Below are 25,748 nucleotides of genomic sequence, written 5' to 3' on the forward strand. Positions count from 1 at the left end.
GAAAGCTGGTGGAAATTAGTATAGATGGTCTAATAGAATGAGTACCACACACTGCTAATATGCCCAAAATTATTTTCCGGGCTAGATGCAGCTAAAAATTATTATTAATTTCAAAGCTGGTGGAGCTTGGTATAGATGGCCTAATACAATGAGTACCACACACTGCTACTATGCCCAAAATTATTTTACAGGCAAGATGCAGCTAAAAATTATTAGTAATTTGAAAGCTGGTGGAGCTTGGTATAGATGGTCTAATAGAATGAGTACCACACACTGCTAATATGCCCAAAATTATTTTACAGGCAAGATGCAGCTAAATATTATTAGTAATTTGAAAGCTGGTGGAGCTTGGTATAGATGGCCTAATACAATGAGTACCACACACTGCTACAGGCCCAAAAGGTTTTACTTGGCTAGGTGCAGTAAAAAATTTGTATTACATACACAGGTGGTGTAGCTTGCAACACAGATAGGCTACTCCACTGACTAACACACAGTGCAAGAGGCCCAAAAGGATTTGCTTAGCTAGATTTAGCCAAATGCTGTGAAAAACACTTGCACAGCACCAAAACAGACCTGCCTGACAAAAAGTGCTAGGAACTGCTGTAACCTAGCCCTCAAAAGGGCTGCAATTACAAACTAGTCCCTACTCCCTACACCTTTCTGTCTATTTAAGAGAAAATTCGCTTGCAATTCAGTTACACAATATAGCGCTAACAGCAGCAGCAGTGCCGTCTAACACTCAGCTGCAGCAGTGAGAAAATGGTGGCGATGGGGAAAATGGCTGGGTCTTATAGGGCAAGGACATGTGACATACACAGCCAATTACACATGCCTTTGCTTGTGTGAAAAAAAGCACTTCGCTCCGTGTGTGCGCTGCTGATAGGCTGACAAGATTGCACCTCCCCACTGTAAATGCGGGAAAGAGAAAAAAAAAATGGAGATCTTCATTATTTCTGCAGAGATCCATTCCCTGCCCCTCCCCCGCCCCACTGTACACTCAAATTGCGTATTAACATTGATTATCAGCATTACTGTGAAAAAAAATCCAGTTATGATTTGGGTGCTCGAACAGTTATCGAACATAACCTCGAACAGCCGGATTTTTTTCAAATCGTTCGGGTTCGTCGAACGGCTCGAACACCGCCCAAAACAGCTCGAATTTGAGATTGGCGAACAGTTCAATTCGAACAACGCTCATCTCTAGTTGGGAGTAAATCCTGAATTTTTTTTCAAACACTGGGAGGAATAATTTAATCATCAAGACATTGGAGTTAAGATAAGAGAAGGTTGGGGAAAAACCTGTAAAGCAATAACTAATAAGATGTGGAGGGAAACCCAATTTAAGATCATTCATAAAGCAAGATATGCCTTTGATCTCCCCAAAACGCCCCTTAAACCTGATAGAATTACTTATTGTCCTAAATGTAAAACCCTTTCTATGGTCTTGTTACATGGGCTTTTGCTGTATCCAGAATTATGCATCTGGGGGCTATTCTAGATTGCATTAAAGAAATGTGGAACTTTAAAACACAACGAAAGAAGGAAGGTCTCCGTTTAAGATCCCCCCATTATTCTATGTTTTGGTTCTATTGGCAAAGCGTATGTTACTAGGCTGCTGGTTGGAACCTTCAATCCCGACTTTACAGGATTTCATCTCACAATTAAATCTATTATATCTAGAAAGAATAGAAGCAGAAAAAAATAAGAAACTCACGAGCAAATAATTTGTTAAATGGAAAAGTTTTATTGAAAAACACTGTAATAAAGAAGAAATCACATATTGTAACGTCATTTGTTAACTCTGTTTGGTGTCACACCGAGACATTGAGAGGGTCCCTAGAAAAACTACAAGACCCAACAGATGATTCTGCAAATATTGTTTGATACATAAGAATCTATTGGGAAAAGTAATAGATATTAGAGCATAATGAGAAACCAACTTGCATAAAGGTGTGAAATGGTTAGACAAAGATTAATAATCAATAGCATGTAGATCAGGGAAAGGAAGGAGGATGAGAATAAGAACAAATTAGAAAGGAAGGATTGGTCTATGTCATAACGTATGGCAAGATCCATTTGGATTGATTTTTTTCTTGTGTTTATGTTTGGATGTGTTTTGAATGATCTTTACAATCAAACCAATAAAATGTTTTAAAAAAATAATAATAATACTATGGGAGGCCATGAAGGCCTATGCTAGAGGAACACTTATAAGAGATATTATTAGATACAAAGCTAAAACTAAAGAATTCACACAAAATTTCCAAAATGGGGTACAACAGGCTGAGGTGCAATACACCCTAAACCCATCAGCTGGTAATGGCCGGGAGTAAGAGGCAGCTCAGAGATTATTTCATGATCATCTTATCTCTAAGGCGGAAAACAAGCAGTTCTTTACAAAGCAAAAATATTTTGAACAGGCGGAAAGTGTGAGGCATCTTCTCTCTACCGTAGATAAATCACAGGAGGGTCCATCTTATGTCACTCAGTTGATTATGGAAAATGGAGATACCACATCAGGAAACAATAATGTGCTAAATGCCTTTCATACTTACTATTCTAATATTTATGAATCAAGATTTAGAGGTAATGAGGACGAACTTGGGATTGTTTCAAGATGATATAAAATTACCTAAAGTTTAAAGAGGAAAGTAGCTCCTAGGAAACCCACTGACAATGTCTGATCTTGAGGATGCATTACAGTCCCTTGCTAATGAAAAGGCACCGGCTCTGATCGACTGCTATGTGAATTTTTTTAAAAATATAAGGTTCTCCTAGTTCCTAAACTATTAGATACTTTTAATGAAGCATTAGAATCGAGTCACATGCCAAAATCTACGAATGAGGCAATTGTGGTGGTCCTTTTAAAACCAGGGAAAGACTCGCTGCATCCGAGTCATATCGTCCCATTTCTCTTCTATCGGTAGACACTAAAATTATTACAAAGGCCTGACAATTAGATTATTTCACATTATTGCAGAGATTATTCATCAGGATCAATCAGGCTTTATGCCAAACAGCAATGAATTTATTATAAGGCTCTTTTTGAATATTCATAAATCAGATGTAATAATGGGACACAAAGCTATTCTTTCTTTCTCGCAAAGCGGCTAAAGCATTTGATGGCGTAGAATGGAAATACCTGTGGGAGGTTCTGAAAAGGTTTGGGGTGGGTCCCAAATTCCTATCATACATACAGGTTTTGTACTCTGGACCTCAGACTAAAATAAGAAATAACGGTCTCTTATATGCTTCAATCATGTTGGGGAGGGGCACGCGGCAGGGATGCCCCCTGTCTCCCCTCCTTCTCGCGATGGCCATTGAACCTTTGGCCTGTATGTTGAGTGCTAGTCCGGATATTGTAGGCTGTAAATATGGTAACTTAGATGAACAAGTTTCACTCTATGCTGACGATTTACTGATATATATATATATATATATATATACACAGTTGAAACCAGAAGTTTACATACACTATATAAAAAGACACATATGCATACTTTTCTCAATATCTGACATTTGCGATGAGCGAGCATGCTTGTTTAACCCTTTAAACGAGCGCACTTGGGTACTCGCCGAGTAGTTTCAGCGTGCTTGGCATTTCAGTTGAAACAGCCGCGTCTGCATGTGTCGCGGCTGTTACACAGCTGTGACATATGCAGTGATTGCCTGTTTGTTAGGCAATCCCTTCATGTGTCACAGCTGTATAACAGCAGCGGATGATGGCGGAAGCTGGTAAGATTGTGTCAATATCCACCATGAAACGAGTACTGTATCAAGATGGGCTGAAAGGCCACTCTGCCAGGAAGAAGCCATTATTCCAAAAGAAACATAAAGAAGGCAGATTAATGTTTGCAAATGCACACAGGAACACACACCTTAATTTTTGGGGACATGTCCTGTGGTCTGATGAAATTAAAATTGAACTTTTTGGGCATAATAACCATTGTTGCGTTTGGAAGAAAAAGGGAGAAGCTTGGATGCCTAAGAACACCATCCCAACTGTGAAACACGGGGGTGGCAGCATCAAGTTGTGGGTTTGTTTTGCTGCAGGAGGAACTGGTGCACTTCACAAAATAGATGGCATAATGAGAAAAGAAGATTATGTGGCAATACTGAAGCAACATCTGAAGACACCAGCCAGGAAGATAAAGTTTGGGCGGAAATGGGTCTTCCAAATGGACAATGACCAAAAGCATACTGCCAAAATGGTAACAAAGTGGCTTAAGGATAACAAAGTCAATGATTTGGAGTGGCCATCACAAAGCCCTGATCTCAATCCTATTGAAAATTTATGGGCAGAGCTGAAAAGGCTGCGAGCAAGGCGACCTACACACCTGGATCAGTTACAGCAGTTTTGTCAGGAGGAATGGGCCCAAATTCCCACCAACTATTGTGAGAAGCTTGTGGAAGGATATCCCAAACGTTTGACCCAAGTCATTCAGTTTAAGGGCAATGGCACCAAATACTAATGAAATGTATATAAACTTTTGACTTTGCAGTAAGTTATAAAAATTCCTTATAACATTCTCTCTCTCATTATTCTGGCATTTGGCAAATATTATAAATTATGGTAATCCTAATTAACCTGAATCGGGAAAGGCTTAATCTGATTTCATGTCAGATATTGAGAGAAACACACTGATGTGTCTTTTTATATAGTGTATGGAAACTTCTGGTTTCTACTGTAGGTGATATCCAGACGTCTATTGATCCTATTCTGAACATTATTGGAGAGTTTGGTGAATGGTCAGGACTGTCCATTAATTGGGATAAGTTGGTTATTCTACCATTTGATGATATCCCTAATTCGAGCATATTAGAACATGCACGAACACAAACGGTTGAGAAATTCTAATACCGAGTATAAGTATAACAAAAAGATCTCCGGATTACATTGCACTGAATCTATATCTTCTTCTGGAAAAGTATAAAAAGAAAATCGATGTGTGGTGCAGATTACCATAATCATGCACACGGGAGCGATTCAACCATATCACCGAGCAGCTGTAAATACTCGGAGCTCGGCCCGAGCATACTCGGCGAAAGGGTTAATAGAACATACTCACTCATCACTACTGAGGATCAATGGAGAGCGGTATTAGAACTGGTACCCCAATTATCTGTAAATGAGGCGCAGAGATTTTCCCAGATCATATTAATACACAGGAAATATAAGACGCCTAGATTCCTATGTAACATAGGATACCGGACTGCTGCTGAATGTCCAGGATGTAACATGGATGCTGCGGGCCTATTACATACGCTATGGGAATGCCGGGAGATAGGTAAATACTGGAAAGGAGTTCTGTCTATTATAAAGAGGGTGTATAAAATAGATATTCAACCAGACCCCAAAAATGCCTATTAGGTATATTAGAGGATGATATGGAATTTGACCCAATTTCATTAGGATTTCACATATTTTATTTCAAGCTAGGAAACATATTGCATCCAAATGGATTAACCCCTCACCTCCAGAAATGAGTGAACTCAAAAATAGGATAAATAATATTATCAGATTAGAAAAAGGGGTATATAAAAAACAAAACTGAATGAATACATTTGAGAAAATATGGGGCTTATGGTCGGATACACCTGGAATGCCATCAAGGGGTTATTGTTGGAGAGACAATGACTTATGGGAGAAGGGGGGTATTGGTGAGGTCTAATGTTTCATTGTAATGTGTATTGGAATTCCTTAACATGTGGTATGGGTAATATAGCACACCTATATGTGTATAGGATTATAATGTTTATTACAATATTATGGTTATAAAAGAGATTTCAAGAATGTGGAATGTTAATTGTAAGATATAGTAACTGCAAGTTATCAGACGGTAATCGGCAAGCTGAAAGGATATATAGGAGAGATGCATGTATGTCATCCTATGGTATGTTATTTGATTATTGTATGTACTGGTTTATTGCTTTGTCAAAAAAAAAAACTAGTGAAAAAAATCTCAGAAGTGAATTGGATTTAAAAAAAAAGATCACGAAAAAGGCTTCTCCCCTGTGTGGGTTCTCGTGACTATCAAGAATCATTTTACGATTAAAACATTTCCCACATTCTAAACATGAAAAAGGCTTCTCCCCTGTGTGAGTTCTTTGGTGATTAACAAGATTTGATTTCTGGTTAAATCATTTCCCACATTCTGAACAAGAAAAAGGCTTCTCCCCTGTGTGAGTTCTTTGGTGATTAACAAGATTTGATTTCTGGTTAAATCATTTCCCACATTCTGAACAAGAAAAAGGCTTCTCCCCTGTGTGTATTTTTTTGTGGCTATCAAGATGCGCTTTCCGGTTAAAACATTTCCCACATTCTGAACAGGAAAAAGGCTTCTCCCCTGTGTGAGTTCTCTGGTGACGAACAAGATCTGATTTCTGGTTATAAAATTTCCCACATTCTGAACATGAAAAAGGCTTCTCCCCTGTGTGTATTTTTTGGTGGCTATCAAGATGCGCTTTCCGGTTAAAACATTTCCCACATTCTGAACATGAAAAAGGCTTCTCCCCTGTGTGTATTTTTTGGTGGCTATCAAGATGCGCTTTCCGGTTAAAACATTTCCCACATTCTGAACAGGAAAAAGGCTTCTCCCCTGTGTGGGTTCTCTGGTGTTTATTAAGATGTATTTTCTGGCTAAAACATTTCCCACATTCTGAACATAAAAAAGGCTTCTCCCCTGTGTGAGTTTTCTGGTGACGAACAAGATCTGATTTCTGGTTACAACATTTCCCACATTCTGAACATGAAAAAGGCTTCTCCCCAGTGTGTATTTTTTGGTGGCTATCAAGATGCGCTTTCCGGTTAAAACATTTCCCACATTCTGAACATGAAAAAGGCTTCTCCCCTGTGTGAGTTCTCTGGTGACGAACAAGATCTGATTTCTGATTACAACATTTCCCACATTCTGAACATGAAAAAGGCTTCTCCCCTGTGTGAGTTCTCTGGTGATTAACAAGATTTGTTTTCTGGTAAAAACATTTCCCACATTCTGAACAGGAAAAAGGCTTCTCCCCTGTGTGGGTTCTCTGGTGTTTATTAAGATGTATTTTCTGGTTAAAACATTTCCCACATTCTGAACATAAAAAAGGCTTCTCCCCTGTGTGAGTTTTCTGGTGACGAACAAGATCTGATTTCTGGTTACAACATTTCCCACATTCTGAACATGAAAAAGGCTTCTCCCCTGTGTGTACTTTTTGGTGGCTATCAAGATGCGCTTTCCGGTTAAAACATTTCCCACATTCTGAACATGAAAAAGGCTTCTCCCCTGTGTGAGTTCTCTGGTGACGAACAAGATCTGATTTCCGGTTAAAACATTTCCCACATTCTGAACATGAATAAGGCTTCTCCCCTGTGTGACTTCTCTGGTGATTAACAAAAACTGATTTCTGGTTAAAACATTTTCCATATTTGGAACAAAAAAATCTATTGTCCGCTTTGTGTATTTTTTGATGTTTAAGAATAGACTTTTCGAGAGTAAAACTATTTCCATTTTCTGAATGTGAAAATGACTTCTTTGCTTTAGGAGCAGTTTGTTTTTTAATGCTTATTTTATTTTGATTTTCCTTAGTAGTCGGTAATGAATCAGAAGATAGGACCTGTTTCATAGAAGAAGTAATGGCATTCACTTCAATTGTATCCTGTGGGATCTCAAGATCATCCAATTTAAAAATCTCTTGTCCCTCTGATCTCCCGGTACAGTCATCTGCCAAGAAAAAAAACAATTATTAATTTTTAATAAAATATCCTTGAAATTTATATTTTTTAACATTTCTACTTAAAATGTCTAAACAATCAGATCCCTGGGCTACATGCTAATCCAGGGAAATGAAGAGATATATGCGCAAGTTTAAAAATCTATTTTATTAGACACAAATCTAAAAAATAGAGGATTTTAAATATTCCTCTATTTTTTAGATTTGTGTCTAATAAAATTGATTTTTAAACTTGCGCATATATCTCTTCATTTCCCTGGATTAGCATGTAGCCCAGGGATGTGTTTGTTTAGATTGATTTAGAAGTGGTATTTTTCAGTGGGATTCTTGTGTTAATTGTACTTAAAATGTCTGTAGAAATGGGAAGTTATTGACAGAATGACAGTTCACAGTCTAATAGAAAACCTCATAGGATGAACCAGTAGAGCGTGGTGTCCAACTGTTCATTCTGCCTCCAAAATATGGAATAAGAAGCCATCAAAAAATGTTATGTAGGCAAAAATAATACCAATAAAAACTTCTACTCATCTCACAAAAAACAAGTCCCCACTCAAGTCAAACAGAGGATTCCACATTATTAGATTCTCAAAGGCTCTTTAGAATCAACATGGCTTCCATAAACCAATCCAGCAAAATCCGCTCTTTCGAAGTCAAATCCCCCACTCGCTTCTGCGCCCAAACAACATTTGGCATCCATGTATTTGGCATTACTATAGTGAGAAGAACCCACGTAATTTACGGTGTGTGTCTCCTGGAGCACAATCTGGGCACTATGTGTTTGGTAAAAAATGGCCAATGTGCAATTTTTACTCTCCAACATCCACTGCGTGCTAATTTTCAGAAAGTGCTTATTGAGTCAAAATAATCAAAACTCCTATAGATTCATTCACTGAGGGTTATAATTTCCAAAATGAAGTCACTTTATGGGGATTTCTACTGCCCTGGTTTTCTGACATTTTGTCATATTAGGGCTTCTGTAAATGGTGCATCCCATCTCCTCTGGGATCTGCTCCTGCGACGTCGGCTTCTGTCACCAGGAGCCGCATTATTCATCCTGCAGGGGGTGCTGGTGATGGAGGAGACATATGAGCCAGAAGCTCTGGGCGGGGCAGGCTCTATCCAACCATTAGGATTTGGATGCCTGTGACCTGTAGTACCATCCAGTCTGGCAGTATGGGTGTGTGTGCTGTCCAGCTGGAGTAATCTGCTCCCTGCTTCAGCCATTTGGAAAGCACCACACCCTACTAAAGCTGGAAGCATATTGCCAGAAGCTGCCAGATACAGCCTTGTTCTCCTCTGGTTCAGTCCTCTGTGCTCAGCTCCCGACTGGTGTGTTTTTGTATCTGTTGTGACCTCGGCCCGTTTACTGACTACTCTTGTGTCTTCTGATTTTGTATTTTCTCTGACCTCCATGGTTCTGACCCAACTACCTGACTATTCTTCTTGCCATCTCTCACCACAGAACAGCAGGTAACACAGTGGCCCAAGCCTAGGGGTCTCTGTGCAAGTCCAAATCCATGTAGTGGGGTTAAATAAGTGATGAGCAAGACGATCCCTGGGATCTAGAAAATGGAGTATATAGCGCCAAGCTTGTTCGTGGTAGCCATCTTTTGAGCTGCCAGGTGACCATGAACAGCGCCCCCAATACATTGTGTCCGCAAACTATTCCAGCAAGATCTGCATTCAAATATCTAAATGTTGCTCCTTCCCTTCTTAACCTGCCATGTGCCCAGACAGTAGTGTACAACCGTATATAGGGGATTGTCGGACTCAAGAGAAGCTGGAAAATAATTTGTAAGGTCCATTTGTTTCCTATTATCCTTTGTGAAGAATTCCAAGGTTATCACCACATAAAGTGACACACGTCAGATTTCAAAAATGGGGCATAATTAGGAACACAATACTGGCTGCGGGAAGAGGTTAAATCAGAGTATTGTCTTCATCAGTAATAAATGAGTAACTAGTGGTGAAACCTCTCTGGGGTAATTAGAGTATGTGGCTCGGTGGCTCTTGACAATCTAAACTATCATAAGGGACAATATTTTCTGTCAGATGACTTTCAAGAAGAAATATTAGACATTGAAGGAGAACTTTTTATAATAGTGAAGAGATGAGGTGTCTTAAATTTAGACCTTGGGCATTGGGAAGACGTAATGGAGACCTTCTTTTAAAGACTACCAGGGAGTTACAGAGTCACATAAGTGAGTCAGGCCGATCCCACCACAATAAAGGTATCATACAAAATGAACCTGTAAAAAAATACAGAATAAAAGATATGTTACATCCCCAACAACAACATATGTATCAGGGGAGAGAACTTCAGATCTAAACCGGAGTGGCATTCATTTATGGTGGACCATTGGAGCTACTATGACTCCTGAGCAGAAGAATAGAGAAAGTATTAATGCCCCCATTTCAGGAGAGATTGTGCAGTAATCTGAATTCCTTAGGATTGAAAAATAATGGAATTTATGACGTTGAGTGAATCCATGAAACCAGGGCTGGAGCCAACACATCTCCTGCAGGCGTGAATAAATGTATATTACAGCCATCAGCCACGCACAGCTTAGAGATATATCATGGCACAGGAGTAATGTTTTCTGTATAGTTTATCACAATCCTGTTTGAAGTTACTTGGTTTGAAAAGAAATAGAAAAGTCAGGATAAAGGGAAACTCTGTTGTTATTGTACAGAAATTCACACTTGACCTCACTGCACATTTAATATTTTCAATCATAAAAGTTAAGTTAGGTCAGGGAGACTGGACCTGGTCTTGTAGGGACCATATGAACACATTCAGCAGCACAGAAGAGAGAGAAGGTAGATTCATCCAATAAGATATCAGGGATCTAGGAAGCCAACAGCATCATTACCCTCCGCTTTCTCTTCAACTGAGTTTCTCACTTGTCAGCACATTCTACGTACGTTGTCATTTGGTTTTGTAGTTTACAGATCTGGGTAGGTAACGGTCAGGATCATCTAATCCCAGGGGGTAGGTGGATCCTCCAGGTTGTAAGTTCTACAGAAAAGGTCTTTCACAATCACACAAATTAATGTGAACATTTTTGGATGGAGGAAAATGTTGTGGTCTAGAGGTAAAATGGTGATCACACAATTATGATACAACCGGACTACACCACTGATAAAGCAGCCACAGCCGGTGACTGGGAAGAATCTGTGACTTCTCTGCATTTAGTGGTCACTACTCACCTGGGTAGTCATATGTAGGAATCTCCTCTTTACACCACTCATCACCCCTCACATATGCCTCTGTAGTATCAATATGGGTCAGATCTTCACCCTGAAACAAATATTGTAGAAGTCACAGACAGATGGAGAAGTCACATCTATGATCAGCTCTTATCCTGCCATCTCCACCGTCCTCATTACACAAGTATAAAACATATAATACTGGTGGATAAAACAAGACTGAACACAAGACCATCACAGCCGTCTACACATCATAGGGGAGATCTCATGACACCTTCTCTCCATCTACCTGATGATCCTGAGGAACATTGGGCTCTTCTTGTTTACAGTCCTGTGGAAGAAGAGGACGGGGACATCTCTCTGGTGTTGTCCTCTTACTGGATAGATCTGGAGGAAACACATACAGGGACTGAATTCATTCTTTACATACAGATAATTATAGGCCGTGTGTATTCAGTCCTGTCTATTACCTGGTGATGTGAGGGGCTGGGGAACCTCCATCATGAAGTCCCTGTACAGATCTTTGTGTCCTTCTAAATACTCCCACTCCTCCATGGAGAAATAGACAGTGACATCCTGACACCTTATAGGAACCTGACACATACAATGATACCGTCATCCCCCCGATCCCTTCATAGCATTACTGTATAATGTCCCAGCATTCCCAGCAGTGTCACCTCTCCAGTCAGCAGCTCAATCATCTTGTAGGTGAGATCTAGGATCTTCTGGTCATTGATGTCCTCATGTATCAGGGGGTGTGGTGGAGGCCCTGTGATTGAGCTCAGGGGTCTTCCCCATCCCTCAGACATAGGGTCCTGACAGCGCTCACTAGAGGTCTTCTTCACTACTGTGTAATCCTGGTTATGGAGAGACACGTTAATAAATCTCACTACAGAGATTTCCAGAGTCCTCACCTCTCCAGTTCTGTCCATCTGTTATTCCCATAGATAAGAATGATGTAATGTGATGTCATCAGAATCTCTCACCTCTCCAGTAAGCCTGAAGAGGATTTCTAGGGTGAGGTGTAATATCCTTTCCGCCATCTTCTTTCTGTCTCTATCCATTCTTCTCTAGGAAAATTATATAGATAAATTATTAGTATCTCATATTGTATCAGATGGTAATGGGCAAGCTGAAAGGATATACAGGAGAGATGAATGTATGTCATCCCTATGGTATGTTACTTTATTATTGTATGAACTGGTTTCTTGTTTTCTAAAAAAAAAAAACTAATGAAAAAATCTCGATAAAAATTTATTGGATTAAAAAAAAAAAAAAAAAGAATAGGAATAAGGCTTCTCCCCTGTGTGAGTTCTCTTGTGACTATCAAGAATCATTTTACGATTAAAACCTTTCCCACATTCTGAACAGGAAAAGGGCTCCTCCCCTGTGTGGGTTCTCTTGTGACTATCAAGAATCATTTTACGATTAAAATATTTCCCACATTGTGAGCATGAAAAGGGCTTCTCCCCTGTGTGGGTTCTCATGTGACTTTCAAGAATCATTCTATGATTAAAACATTTCCTACATTCTGAACAGGAAAAGGGCTTCTCCCCTGTGTGGGTTCTCGTGACTATCAAGAATCATTTTACGATTAAAACATTTCCCACGTTCTGAACAGGAAAAGGGCTTCTCCCCTGTGTGGGTTCTCTGGTGCTTAATCAAACCTGATTTCCTTGTAAAACCTTTCCCACATTCTGAACAGGAAAAGGGCTTCATCCCTGTGTGGGTTCTCTTGTGACGTTCAAGAATCATTCTATGATTAAAACATTTCCCACATTCTGAACAGGAAAAGGGCTTCTCCCCTGTGTGGGTTCTCTAGTGACCATCAAGAATCATTTTACGATTAAAATATTTCCCACATTCTGAACAGGAAAAGGGCTTCTCCCCTGTGTGAGTTCTCTTGTGACTTTCAAGAATCATTTTACGATTAAAACATTTCCCACATTCTGAACAGGAAAAGGGCTTCTCCCCTATGTTGGTTCTCTGGTGGTTAACCAAAGCTGATTTCTGGTTAGAACATTTCCCACATTCTGAACATGAAAAAGGCTTTTCCCCTGTGTGAATTCTCTGGTGGATATCAAGATGCGCTTTCTGGTTAAAACATTTCCCACATTCTGAACATGAAAAAGGCTTCTCCCCTGTGTGGGTTCTCTGGTGATCAACAAAAACTGATTTCTGGTTAAAATATTTTCCACATTTGGAACAAAAAAATCTATTGTCCGCTGTGTGTATTTTTTGATGTTTAAGAATAGACTTTGAGGGTAAAACTATTTCCATTTTCTGAACGTGAAAATGATTTCTTTGCTTTAGGAGCAGTTCGTTTATTAATGCTTATTTTATTTTGATTTTCCTTAGTAGTCGGTAATGAATCAGAAGACAGGACCTGTTTCAAAGGATCAGATGACAGATCTTTGCTGTGAAGGGATGATGGTATATCTGGAGTAATGATATTCACTTCAATTGTATCCTGTGGGATCTCAAGATCATCAGATTTAAAACTCTCCAGTCCCTCTGATCTCCTGGTACAGTCATCTGCCAAGAAAAAAACAATTATTAATTTTGAATAAAATATCCTTGAAATTTAAATTTTTGAACATTTCTACTTAAAATGTCTAAACACACACATCCCTGGGCTACATGCTAATCCGGGGAAATGAAGAGATATATGCTCAAGTTTAAAAATCAATTTTATTAGACACAAATCTAAAAAATAGAGGAATATTTAAACTTGAGCATATATTTCTTCATTTTCCTGGATTAGCATGTAGCCCAGGGATGTGTTTGTTCTTAGATTGATTTAGAAGTGGTATGCAATCTTTATTTATTTGTCTATGGGATTCTTGTGTTAATTGTACTTAAAATGTCTGTAGAACTGGGAAGTTATTGACAGAATGACCGTTCACAGTCTAATAGAAAACCTCATAGGAGGAACCAGTAGAGCATGGTGTCCAACTGTTCATTCTGCCTCCAAAATATGGAATAAGAAGCCATCAAACAATGTTATGTAGTGTAGGGTTCGGTACTCACTTAGCCACGTTAGAGGTAGACACAGGACACTGTCTCTTTAAAAATGTCCAAGGCAGGTTTATTATGCTGCATAAACCGCACTTCCAGAAGTAAGCAAAAGAAAACCTTGTCCGGCACAGTGTAACAAAACGGAAAGGAAACAGTCCATCCAATATGGCGGGTTCACCCGCTCACGGTCAGTGTCTTTTTACCCTCAAACACTGGAGGTCTCCACACCTCCAGCCACAGACACTGAATGAGACACTTGGTCTCCATTTTATACACACGCCCTGGGGTGGAGATATGTGAGCAGCCAATCGCCCCCCATCTCTTATGACTGCTCGAAAAAAACAGCCCTGATACGCCCTATTAAAACTATCAGCACTATGTGTGCTGGAGCATGCTTTCCCGGTTTCACATCACTGAAGCTGCCAACTTCAGCGACACATATCTTCCCTCAAGGACATGTCCGGCGGCCCTCTTACAGTAGGCAAAAATGATACCAATAAAAATTCCACATTATTAGATTCTCAAAGGGTCTTGAGAATCAACATGGCTTCTGTGGCGCCCCTGCAGGTTCAGTTGCCACAGAGGTACTGCATCTCACCCAGTGGTGTGGTACCCCACTCTCAGGTAAGGAGGGAGTACTACCCGGGACCCACACACTCGCATCCAATACACTCCACTTCAGTAGGGAAGGGCGAGATTGCTCCTAAGGGAGAGCACAGTCCCTGGTCCCTAGCTAGAGGGTGGAACCATGTAGTGGGTATGGGAAAAGGAAGTAGATCAAGGGAGCACCGACAGAAGGAGTATAAGAAGAAGGGGAACCATCTAGGAGTTCAGTCAGTCCAATTCGGAGGAGAGAGAGTTGGGAGCAGGAGCTCGGCTCAGAGGAGTGGAGAAAGGAGCAGGGCCCAGTCTGAGAGGCCCAAGAGGAGAGACTGAAGAGAATAGAGGAGCGGTGAGGAGGGCTCCAAGAGGAAGTGAGGGGATCCCAGGGGCACAGCGAGTGCGGAAGCCACCCGGGCGCCTGAATCTATATGGACGTGGAGGGATCAGGCAGCAGAGAGGGGACGGGCCCCTAAACTAGTGGAGAACAACCAGGCTCAGCTAGATAACCGGAGGCTGCTGCATTTTCAAGGTGCTGCAGCCAACAACCACAATTACATCGCCGAAAAGGTGGCCGCATAGGGTCCAGGGGACTGCACGTCACCCGACAAGACCCGAGGCTACTGGCTTGGGACACTGATTGTGAGGCGCAGGACAGGATAGTGAGAACCAGCTCAGTGAGACAACTGGGAAAGGTACATAGAACGGGGTCCCGTGCAAGTGCTCCTGAAATACCTGAGAGTTTGCTGGATCACTACCCCGGAGGACACAGGACGATGTGGGCGGTTATAATCTGGAAAGTGCAACCTGAGGAACTTAACAACTGTGAGTAAAATCTGAAGACTGCACCCCACTGTGTCCTTGAATAATTACTGCGCCATCACCAGCCCTGCACTACACTGCACCAACAAACATCTACCTCATAAAATACCCATCTACTGCCCTGGAGCTAATCTCTGCCTGTGGAGAGCTGAACCAACTCTGCTGCATCACCATCAGCTCCAGAGGATCTGCACCGCAGTGGCGGGCCATATAGCCGCATACCACAGGTGGCGTCACGAACATTATCTCTAAAAACTTTATTCCCCTTTTACTTTTCCCCTTTAATTGACCGCCCTGAGTCACGGACCGGGTCACCGCCACTGTGACCTCCCCCAGCATCGACCAGGACGGCTACCTAGTACCCCACGGCCCAGGGGGCGCGTCACTTCCATAAACCAATCCAGCAATATCCGCTCTCCCAAAGTCAGATCGCCCCCTCGTTTCTGAGCCTTGCAGTGCGCCCAAACCACATTTAGCATCCATGTATTTGGCATTACTATAGTGAGAAGAACCCACTTAATTTACGGTGTGTGTCTCCTGAAGCACAATCAAGGGCACTATATGTTGGGTAATAAAATGGCATATTTGCAATTTTCACTCTCCAACATCCACTGCGTGCTAATTTCTGGAAAGTGACTGTGGAGTCAAAATAGTCACTACTCCTATAGATTAATTCACTGAGGGTTATAATTTCCAAAATAGTGTCACTTTATGGGGATTTCTACTGCTCTGGTTTTCTACCATTTTGTTATATTAGGGCTTCCGCAAATGGTGGGTCCCATCTCCTCTGGGATCTGCTCCTGCGACGTCTGCTTCTGTCACCAGGAGCCGCCTTATTCATCCTGCAGGCGGCGCTGGTGATGGAGGAGACGTCAGAACCAGAAGCTCTGGGCGACGCAGGTTCTGTCCAGTCACTAAGATTAGGGTTGCTGGGACCAGTAGTACCATCCAGTCTGGCAGTATGGGTGTGTGTGCTGTCCAGCTGGAGTAATCTGCTTCCTGCTTCAGCCACTTGGGAGAGCACCACACCCTACTAAAGCTGGAAGCATATTGCCGGAAGCTGCCAGATACAGCCTTGTTCTCCTCTGGTTCAGTCCTCTGTACTCAGCTCCCGGCTTGTGTATTTGCTTCCTGTTGTGACCTCGGCCCGTTTACTGACTACTCTTGTGTCTTCTGATTTTGTACTTTCTCTGCCCTCCTGCTTATGACCTGGTTACCTGTCTGTTCGTCTTGACGTTAAAGGGTGATGAGAAAGGCAATCCCTGGGATCTGGAGTATATAGCGCCAAGCCTGTTCGTGGTGACCATCTTTTGATCTTCCAGGTGACCATGAACAGCGCCCCCAATATATTGTGTCTGCAAACTACTCTAGCAAGATCTGGATTCAAATAGCTAAATGTCGCTTCTTCCCTTCTTAACCTGCCATGTGCCCAGACAGTAGTATACAACCGTATATAGGGGATTGTAGGATTCAAGAGACGTTAGAAAATAATTTGTAAGGTCCATTTGTTTCCTATTATCCTTTGTGAAGAATTACAAAGTTATCACCACATAAAGTGACACACGTCAGATTTAAAAAATGGGGCCTAATTAGGAACACAAAACTGGCTGCAGGAAGGGGTTAAATCAGAGTATTTTGGGCACTAACTACTGTAGTCAAAAACTGTGACTATAGACAAGAACACATCTACTGAAATGATCAAACTCTTCAAAAAGTCTTCATCAGTAAAAAATTAGTAACTAGTGGTGAAACCTCTCTGAGGTCTAAACAATGATAAAGGCCAATATTTTCTGTGAGATGAGTTTCAAGATGAAATATTAGACATTGAAAGAGAACTTTTTATAAATAGTGCAGAGATGAGGTGCCTTAAATTTAGACCTTGGGCATTGGGAAGAGGTAATGGAGACCTTTTAAAGACTACCAGAGAGTTACAGAGTCAAATAAGTGAGTCAGGCCGATCCCATCACAATAAAGGTATTATACAGAATGAACCTGGAAAAAAATACAGAATAAAAGATATGTTACATCCTCAACAACAATGTATGTATCAGGGGAGAGAACTTCAAACCTAAACCGGAGTTGCACTCATTTATGATGGAGCATTGGAGCTACTATGAGTCCTGGGCAGAAGAGTAGAGAAAGTATTAGCGCCCCCATTTCAGGAGAGATTGTGCGGTAATCTGAATTCTTTAGGATTGAAAACATAATGGAATTTATGACGTGGAGTGAATCCATGAAACCAGGGCTCGAGCCAACACATCTCCTGCAGATGAATAAATGTATATTATAGCCATCAGCCACGCACAGCTTAGAGATATATCATGGCACAGGTGTAATGTTTTCTGTATAGTTTATCACAATCCTGTTTGAAGTTAGTTGGTTTGAAAAGAAATTGTAAACTCAGGATAAAGGGAAACTCTGTTGTTATTGTACAGAAATTCACACTTGGCCTCACTACACATTTAATGTTGTAGATCATAAATGTGAAGTTTGGCCAGAAAGACTGGACCTGGTCTTGTAGGGACCATATGAGCACCTTCAGCAGAACAGAAGGGAGAGAAGGTAGATTCATCCAATAAGATATCAGGGTTCTAGGAAGCCAACAGCATCATTACCCTCCGCTTTCTCTTACAGACCCATCATAATATTATTCTTCAAGTGATTTTCTCACTTGTCAGCACATTCTACGTACACTGTCATTTGACTTTATAGTTTACAGATCTGGGCAGGTTACGTCTCCTAATCCCAGGGGGGTAGGTGGATCCTCCAGGTTGTAAGTTCTATAGAAAAGGGCTTTCACAATTACACAAAGTAATGTGAACATTTTTGGATGGAGGAAAATGTTGTGATCTAGAGGTGAAATTGTGATCACACAATTGTGATACGACCGGACTACACCAGCGATAAAGCAGCCACAGCCGGTGACTGAGAAGAATCTGTGACTTCTCTGCATTTAGTGGTTACTACTCACCTGGGTAGTCATATGTAGGAATCTCCTCTTTACACCGCTCATCACCCCTCACATATGTCTCTGTAGTATCAATATGGGTCAGATCTTCACCCTGAAACAAATATTATAAAAGTCACAGACAGATGGAGAAATCACATCTATGATCGGCTCTAATCCTGCCATCTCCACCATTCTCATTACACAAGTATAAAACACATAATACTGGTGGATAAAACAAGACTGAACACAAGACCTTCACAGCCGTCTACACATCATAGGGGAGATCTCATGACACCTTCTCTCCATCTACCTGATGATCCTGAGGAACATTGGGATCTTCTTGTTTACAGTCCTGTGGAAGAAGAGGACGGGGACATCTCTCTGGTGTTGTCCTCTTACTGGATAGATCTGGAGGAAACACATACAGGGACTGAATTCATTCTTTACATACAGATAATTATAGGCCGTGTGTATTTAGTCCTGTCTATTACCTGGAGATGTGAGGGGCTGGGGAACCTCCATCATGACGTCCTTGTACAGATCTTTGTGTCCTTCTAAATACTCCCACTCCTCCATGGAGAAATAGACAGTGACATCCTGACACCTTATAGGAACCTGACACATACAATGATACCGTCATCCCCCCGATCCCTCCATAACGTTATTGTATAATGTCCCAGCAGTGTCACCTCTCCAGTCAGCAGCTCAATCATCTTGCAGGTGAGTTCTAGGATCTTCTGGTCATTGATGTCCTCATGTATCAGGGGGTGAGATGGAGGTCCTGTGATTGGGCTCAGGGGTCTTCTCCATCCCTCAGACATATGGTCCTGACAGCGCTCACTAGAGGTCTTCTTCACTACTATGTAATCCTGGTTATGTAGAGACACATTAATAAATCTCACTCCAGACATTTCCAGAGTCCTCACCTCTCCAGTTCTGTCCATCTGTTATTCCCATAGATAAGAATGATGTAATGTGACGTCATCAGAATCTCTCACCTCTCCAGTAAGCCGGAAGAGGATCTCTAGGGTGAGGTGTAATATCCTCTCCACTATCTTCTTTCTGTCTCTATCCATTCTTCTATAGGAAAATTATATAGATAAACTATTAGTATCTCATACTGTGGGAATCTGAGTGGATTGAAGATGAGTTGGTGTAAAATATATAAAATTCTGTGTAATAAAAAACATGAATAGCATTGTGATGCCGGTATAAAGCAATAATGTGGTAGAGCACTTCATACATCTTGAGGTCATACAGAGATACCTATGTGCTATCAGTTGGGATTATGGAAGTTATAAAATAATTCAGGTAATTTAACAATATAAAGAAACAGCAGTCTTTGTACAGCCAATAAAATATGTTAATGGTTTATTTATATACATCTCACCACTCCATGATAAGTTCTGGAAAGAAGACGTCTTCTATCTCCACCATCTACTCTACACTGTGTGCACATTAGACAATTTGTATTTTTGATGATTACATTTATTATTTAACATCTCCAATGCTGTTGGTCAATCCAAAGAGTAATAAACCTGAAACCTGAATATTTAAGAAAGTAAAAGTGAGGTGTTGTTTTAGGAGAATATCTCTGTGTCCAGAATTATTATGCAACTATATGAAAAATGTAAATTTTCCATCTTAACTGTTTATTTTCATCTGGTATATTGAGAATAAGAACCAAACATCTCAATGTCCAAAAATACATTTCTGACATTTAACAAAAATTTATCAGTGACCAATATAGCCACCATTCTTATCAACACCAGTGATAAGCCATCCATCCATAGAATCCATTAGTTTCTTAATCTGTTGACGATCATCTTTGTGGGCAGCACCAGGCACAGCCCCCGACACTTAGCAAAGAGGGGACTGTTCTCCTTCACCATAAATCTCGAGTTTAAGAAAAGCTCAAAAGTTCTCCGGAAGGTTTAGATCCAGTGAGGAAAAGGTCATGTCATTACTCTTTCATCTTTAAGGCCTTTCCGGGTACTGAGCAGTGAAGACTTCGATGCTGCGATTGAGCATTCTCCCGCAGAACAATCCTGCTGTTTTTTTTTAAAGATGCAGATTTTTTCTGTACCTCTGTTTAAAGAAAGCGTCATCTAAAAACTTGCAGTAGGTTTGGGATTTGATTTTGAGTCCATATTCAATTAAAAAAAGTCCAACTAGCTCATCTGTAATAATACCAGCCCATAGCATTGCCCAACTCCATCTCGCTGGCGTCTGAGTTGAAGTATAGGTCTGTGCCCATTAATGATTCAGCCACGAGCCCATCCGTCTGCTCCATCGAGAGTCACTCTCATCAGTCCATAAAACCTTTAAAAAAAATCTGTCTTCAGCTTTCTTTTGGTTAAGTCTTGATGTTTGCACTTGTGTCTTGTTGGTGGAGATTGATATTCAGCCTCGGCCTTGTCTCTGAGCACTGAACACCTAGTTCTTCTGGGCCTCCAGGGAGGCTGCAATTCTGGAATACGACAGCACTGGAGGATAATATCTTCCTGGTCGCTTCACGTTTGAGTCTTCTGAAATCTTTTGCAGTTAATGTTATTCTGTATATTTTTTTTCAACCCTGTAGACTTTTGAAGCTTCTGTGGTCACTCCCCAATATCTGAGCAATTTAAGGAGTGCTGCATCCCTCTGTAAGACTTTTAACCATTTTTGACTTTTTTAGAGTCAGTTAAAACTCTTTTTGGCCCATTTTGTCTGAGGACAAGAAGCTGTCCAATAATTCCCCCCCCCCTGATAAAGGGTGTCAATATCCATAGGCCACACACCCCTCATTACACAAATACACATCACCTGATCTACTTTATTTTTTGGACTATAAGACGCACCAGACCATAAGATGCACCTAGGTTTTAGAGGAGGAAAATAGAAAAAAAAATTTAAGCCAAAAATGTGGTCATGATGCCCTGTTAAGGGGGAGGGGGTCTACTGCTGACACTGTTATTGTCCCCCAATTCTGTTAATATGCCCCATCCTGGTATATATGGCCCCCTTTTCTCTGTTATATGTGGCCCTCATCCCCATCCTGATATGTATGGACCCCTCTTCCTGGTATGTATGGCACCCTTCATTCTGGTATGTATGGCCCCCCTCACACCCATCCTGGCATGTATGGCACCTTCATCCCTCTTCTTCGTATGTATGGTACCTTCATTCCTCTTCCTGGTATGTATGGCACTCTTCATCCCTGTGTGTACGGCCGCCTTCATCCCTGTATGTATGGACCTCTTCATCTCTGTATGTATGGCCCCTCTCATGCCTCATCCCTGTATGCATGGCCCCCCTTATGCCTCATCCCTGTGTGCATGGCCCCCTTTATCCTTGCATGCATGGCCCACTTCATCCCTGTATGTATGGCCCCCTCATCCTGGTATGCTTGGCACCCCCTGATCTCCATCACGCTGCACAGAAAAAAATAAACAATCATACTCACCTCCTCTCTCTTCCAGCGCTGTATTCCGCTCTGTGCCGGAAAAGTCACTGCTCCCCACGCTGGGACTGCGTGCGTGGGGAGCAGTGACCTTCATTCTCCCTAATAGCGCGCACGCTGTAGCCGTAGCACGGCTCCTGCTGTGCTCAGCTGTCAACATGCCCGCTATCAAAGTCCAATAATATTCACCACACCCATGGGATATTCACTGGGCGTGGGGAGCAGTGAATATTCATTTTCTTTAGTAGCGGCCACAGTGTAGGCTGCAGCAGGCGGCTGCTGCCTCCTGTGCCCCACTACTTCGCCACTGTCACTGTCGCTTCCCTCACAGCTACAGTATTTATGTATATCGAACTTTAAGACGCACCTCCGACTTATCTCCAAAATTTTGGAGGAAAAAAGGTGTGTCTTATAGTCCGAAAAATACAGTACTTCATCCAATAACAAATGTTTATATAGCTTGCATTTGTAAAATTTGCAGAAAAATGATCATATGGTCAAAATTTTCACTGGCCTAATAAATGCGCACACAGTGTATGTTTCAAAGTGATCAAGAAAACTATTTTTTATTCTCAACTGCTACAAGCTATGGGTGCAATGTTCAGGAATCATCCCTCAATCCATAGATCGTGGATTCCACATCTCACCTTGACAAAGCCAAAAAGTGAAAATAGTTGGGCAATAATCTGAAGCTTGTCTCCATTGTGATTATGATATGTTATAAGCAAGTTTAAATCTCTCAGTTATGTTAATGTGTATTAGGGGTGCACTGTTTTTTTTATGGTAATACAAAAAGAAACACTGGTATGGTGGCACCTAGCAGTGTGTAGTGCATGCTCAGGTGTTACAAAAAATAAATGATTACAACCATATCCTGTAGATTACAGCAAAAGAGAAGAATGACCCTATCAGTGGTGTGGGGCACTAAAACTATGGGGGCTAACAAAGATGAGGATCATTACTGCATATGGCAATGAGAGGGGGGCTATTACTTTATAGGGCACTATAGATGGTTATAGCACTATGTGGAAGTGGGGACAAATGGGCAGGACAACTAAGGAGAGTAATGAAAAATATATATATGAAAAAGACAAAATATTAAAAAACACACAAACAATAAATGTTTATATCATTCCCCTCCCCCCAAAGTAAATAGCAAAATGTAATACATTGAAAAAATTATTCGGTATTGCCATGTACTGAACTGCCTGAATTAATAACATTTTGAAATATTTTTTCCCATGTCGTATAAATTGAAACACTAGGAATAATGTTTTTTGATCACTTCAATTCCACATAAAAATGTAATAAAAAGCTATTAAAATGTCATATTTCCTCCAAAATTGTATCAGCAAAAACAAAGAAAACAAGAAATAATCATTGAAACCGGGCCATCGATGGAAGAATGAAAATAGTTACAGGTCTCAGAAAATGGCGACACGAAAAAATTGTTAGATACTACATTTTCAGCCCCGGTGACATCATACCTGTAGCGCATTAGACCGCTGCAGTCAACCACTGATCTCAGAACTGATGCCAATTTATTCAGTATGAACCGTTGAGCTCAGTGATTGGCTGCGGTTGTCACACACGCTAAAGACATGACATCACCACTGCAACCTATAAAGAAGACCCGAGCAGCAGCAGAGAGCCGGCACTGGAGCAGGGGAAGGTGAGTAATGCTGATTATAGTATTTGTTACACAGGCTCGTAGATTGTGTACAGAACACTGAAAGGGGAAACCTCTTCAATGATACTACTCTCTGCTGTTGGTCCAGGGCACATTGTGATGTTCAAAGTTGTAATGAGCCTTAGCCTGAGGACAGACAGGAATAATGATGAGATGGCCACATCATGCTGAGGATTTTGCCACACACTTCAAAAAAAAAGATCTACCAATTAAGGCAAGTCTTTATTTTCCCCCCACCACAACCCCTTTGTGTACCAGACCAATTCCCTTTTCCTATTACCTCCCTCTCCAACATCATTGAAGGACAGCTTACTTTCCTCCTCTCCAAATCACACCTCACCACTTGTGCACTCGACCCCATTCCATCCCACATCCTCCCCAACCTCACTATCCCACTTGTCCCATCCCTAACCCACCTCTTCAACCTATCAATAACTTCTGGTACCTTCCTTTCTGCTTTCTAACATGCCACAATCACGCCTGCCCTCAAAAAGCCATCCCTCGACCCGACCGCTATGTCAAGCTATCACCCCATATCGCTGCAACATGTTCACGCTAAACTTTCTCCCCATCTCTCATCTAACTTGCTCTTCAACAGCCTACAATCCGGCTTCAGCCCCCACCATTCCACTGAAACTGCCCTGACCAAAATTACTAATGATCTGCTTACAGCCAAAGCTAACAGACAATTCTCCATACTCCTCCTTCTAGACCTGTCCTCTGCCTGCGACACAGTTGACCACTGCTTCCTACTGCATATCCTCTCTTCTTTTGGTGTCAAAAGACCTCGCCCCATCCTGGATCGACTCATACCTTTCCAGCCGCACATTCAGCGTCTCCCACTCCCACACTACCTCCTCACCCCATCCCCTCTCTGTTGGAGTCCCACAAGGCTCTGTCCTAGGACCCCTACTCTTCTCCATCTGTACCCTTGGCTTGGGACAGCTCATAAATCCCCATGGCTTTCAGCACCATCTGTACGCTGATGACACCCAGATCTACCTCTCTGGCTCAGACGTCACCTCTCTGCTGTCCAGAGTCCCGGAGTGTCCATCAGCCATATCCTCCTCCTTCTCCTCTCGCTTCCTCAAGCTCAACGGTGATAATAATGTGTGTACAGCGCTGTGGAGCATGGAGGCGATATAGAAGGGAGAGGAATATCCCGATAGAGAGTAATGGGGAATCTCCACATACCTCCACCTGCAGAGTCGCCACCACATATATGGCTGTTCCGTGCGCACAGGACCTGTGATGAGGTCACAGGAGGGGAGGAGTCAGGGGTCACATGATCAGGGGCTCAGTGGGTGCAGGACTCTGCTGTGCTGGATTATGGGTGGGGTCTGTGTCCCCCCAGTTTTCAGATAATTACAGATTGTTCTCAGGGGGAAACAAGATGATCCTGGAGTTCTGAAGCCTTTAATGTCTGACGAAGATAAATAATGATGTTACCAGCGAGCTGCTGTCAGACATCTTAGGTGTCACCAGTCCATGAGGAAGACACCGGAGTCCCTTATCTATTATCTATCTATCTATCATCTATTAATCATCTATTATCTATCTATCATCTATCTATTATCTATCTATCATCTATCTATTATCTATCTATCATCTATGTATTATCTATCATCTATCTATCTATTATCTATCATCTATTTATTATCTATCATCTATTATCTATCATCTATCTATTATCTATCTATTATCTATCTATTATCTATCTATCATCTATCTATCTAGTAATCATTTATCTATTATCTATCAATTATCTATCTATTATTTATCATCTATTATCTATCTATTTATCATCTATTATCTATCATATATCTATCCATATATCTATCTATAATCTATCATCTATTTATCATCTCTCTATTATCTATATCATCTATTTACAGTTATATGAAAAAGTTTGGGCACCCCTATTAATCTTAAGCTTAATGTTTTATAAAAATTGGTGTTTTTGCAACAGCTATTTCAGTTTGATATATGTAAGAACTGTTGGACACAGTAATGTTTCTGCCTTGAAATGAGGTTTATTGTACTAACAGAAAGTGTGCAATCTGCATTCAAACAAAATTTGACAGGTGCATAAGTATGGGCACTCTTATCATTTTTTTGTTTTAAATACTCCTAGCTACTTTTTACTGACTTACTAAAGCACTTTTTTGGTTTTGTAACCTCATTGAGCTTTGAACTTCATAGCCAGGTGTATGCAATCATGAGAAAAGCTACTTAAAGTGGCCACTTGCAAGTTGTTCTCCTGTTTGAATCTATTCTGAAGAGTGGCATCATGG

At 41.2% G+C, this 25,748-nt stretch overlaps 1 protein-coding gene across 1 annotated transcript; it reads right to left on the bottom strand.

Moving 5' to 3' along the window:
- Positions 1-1,724: 1,724 nt before the first annotated feature.
- On the bottom strand, positions 1,725-24,633 carry LOC141191553 (uncharacterized). The gene is made up of 13 exons (XM_073661456.1): positions 24,477-24,633; positions 19,321-19,402; positions 19,012-19,191; positions 18,814-18,937; positions 18,633-18,730; positions 18,344-18,434; positions 13,319-13,467; positions 11,919-12,002; positions 11,610-11,789; positions 11,403-11,526; positions 11,222-11,319; positions 10,933-11,023; positions 1,725-7,712 (listed from the first exon to the last, which is right to left on the bottom strand). The coding sequence occupies exons 1-13, from the start codon at positions 24,506-24,508 to the stop codon at positions 6,229-6,231; spliced, it is 2,817 nt and encodes a 938-aa protein (XP_073517557.1). The 5' UTR covers positions 24,509-24,633; the 3' UTR covers positions 1,725-6,228.
- Positions 24,634-25,748: the final 1,115 nt, after the last annotated feature.

Source organism: Phyllobates terribilis, unplaced genomic scaffold (genome assembly GCF_046119375.1).
Source record: "Phyllobates terribilis strain yellow unplaced genomic scaffold, ASM4611937v1 Scaffold_47__1_contigs__length_9908305, whole genome shotgun sequence".
Classification (NCBI taxonomy): Eukaryota; Metazoa; Chordata; class Amphibia; order Anura; family Dendrobatidae; genus Phyllobates; species Phyllobates terribilis.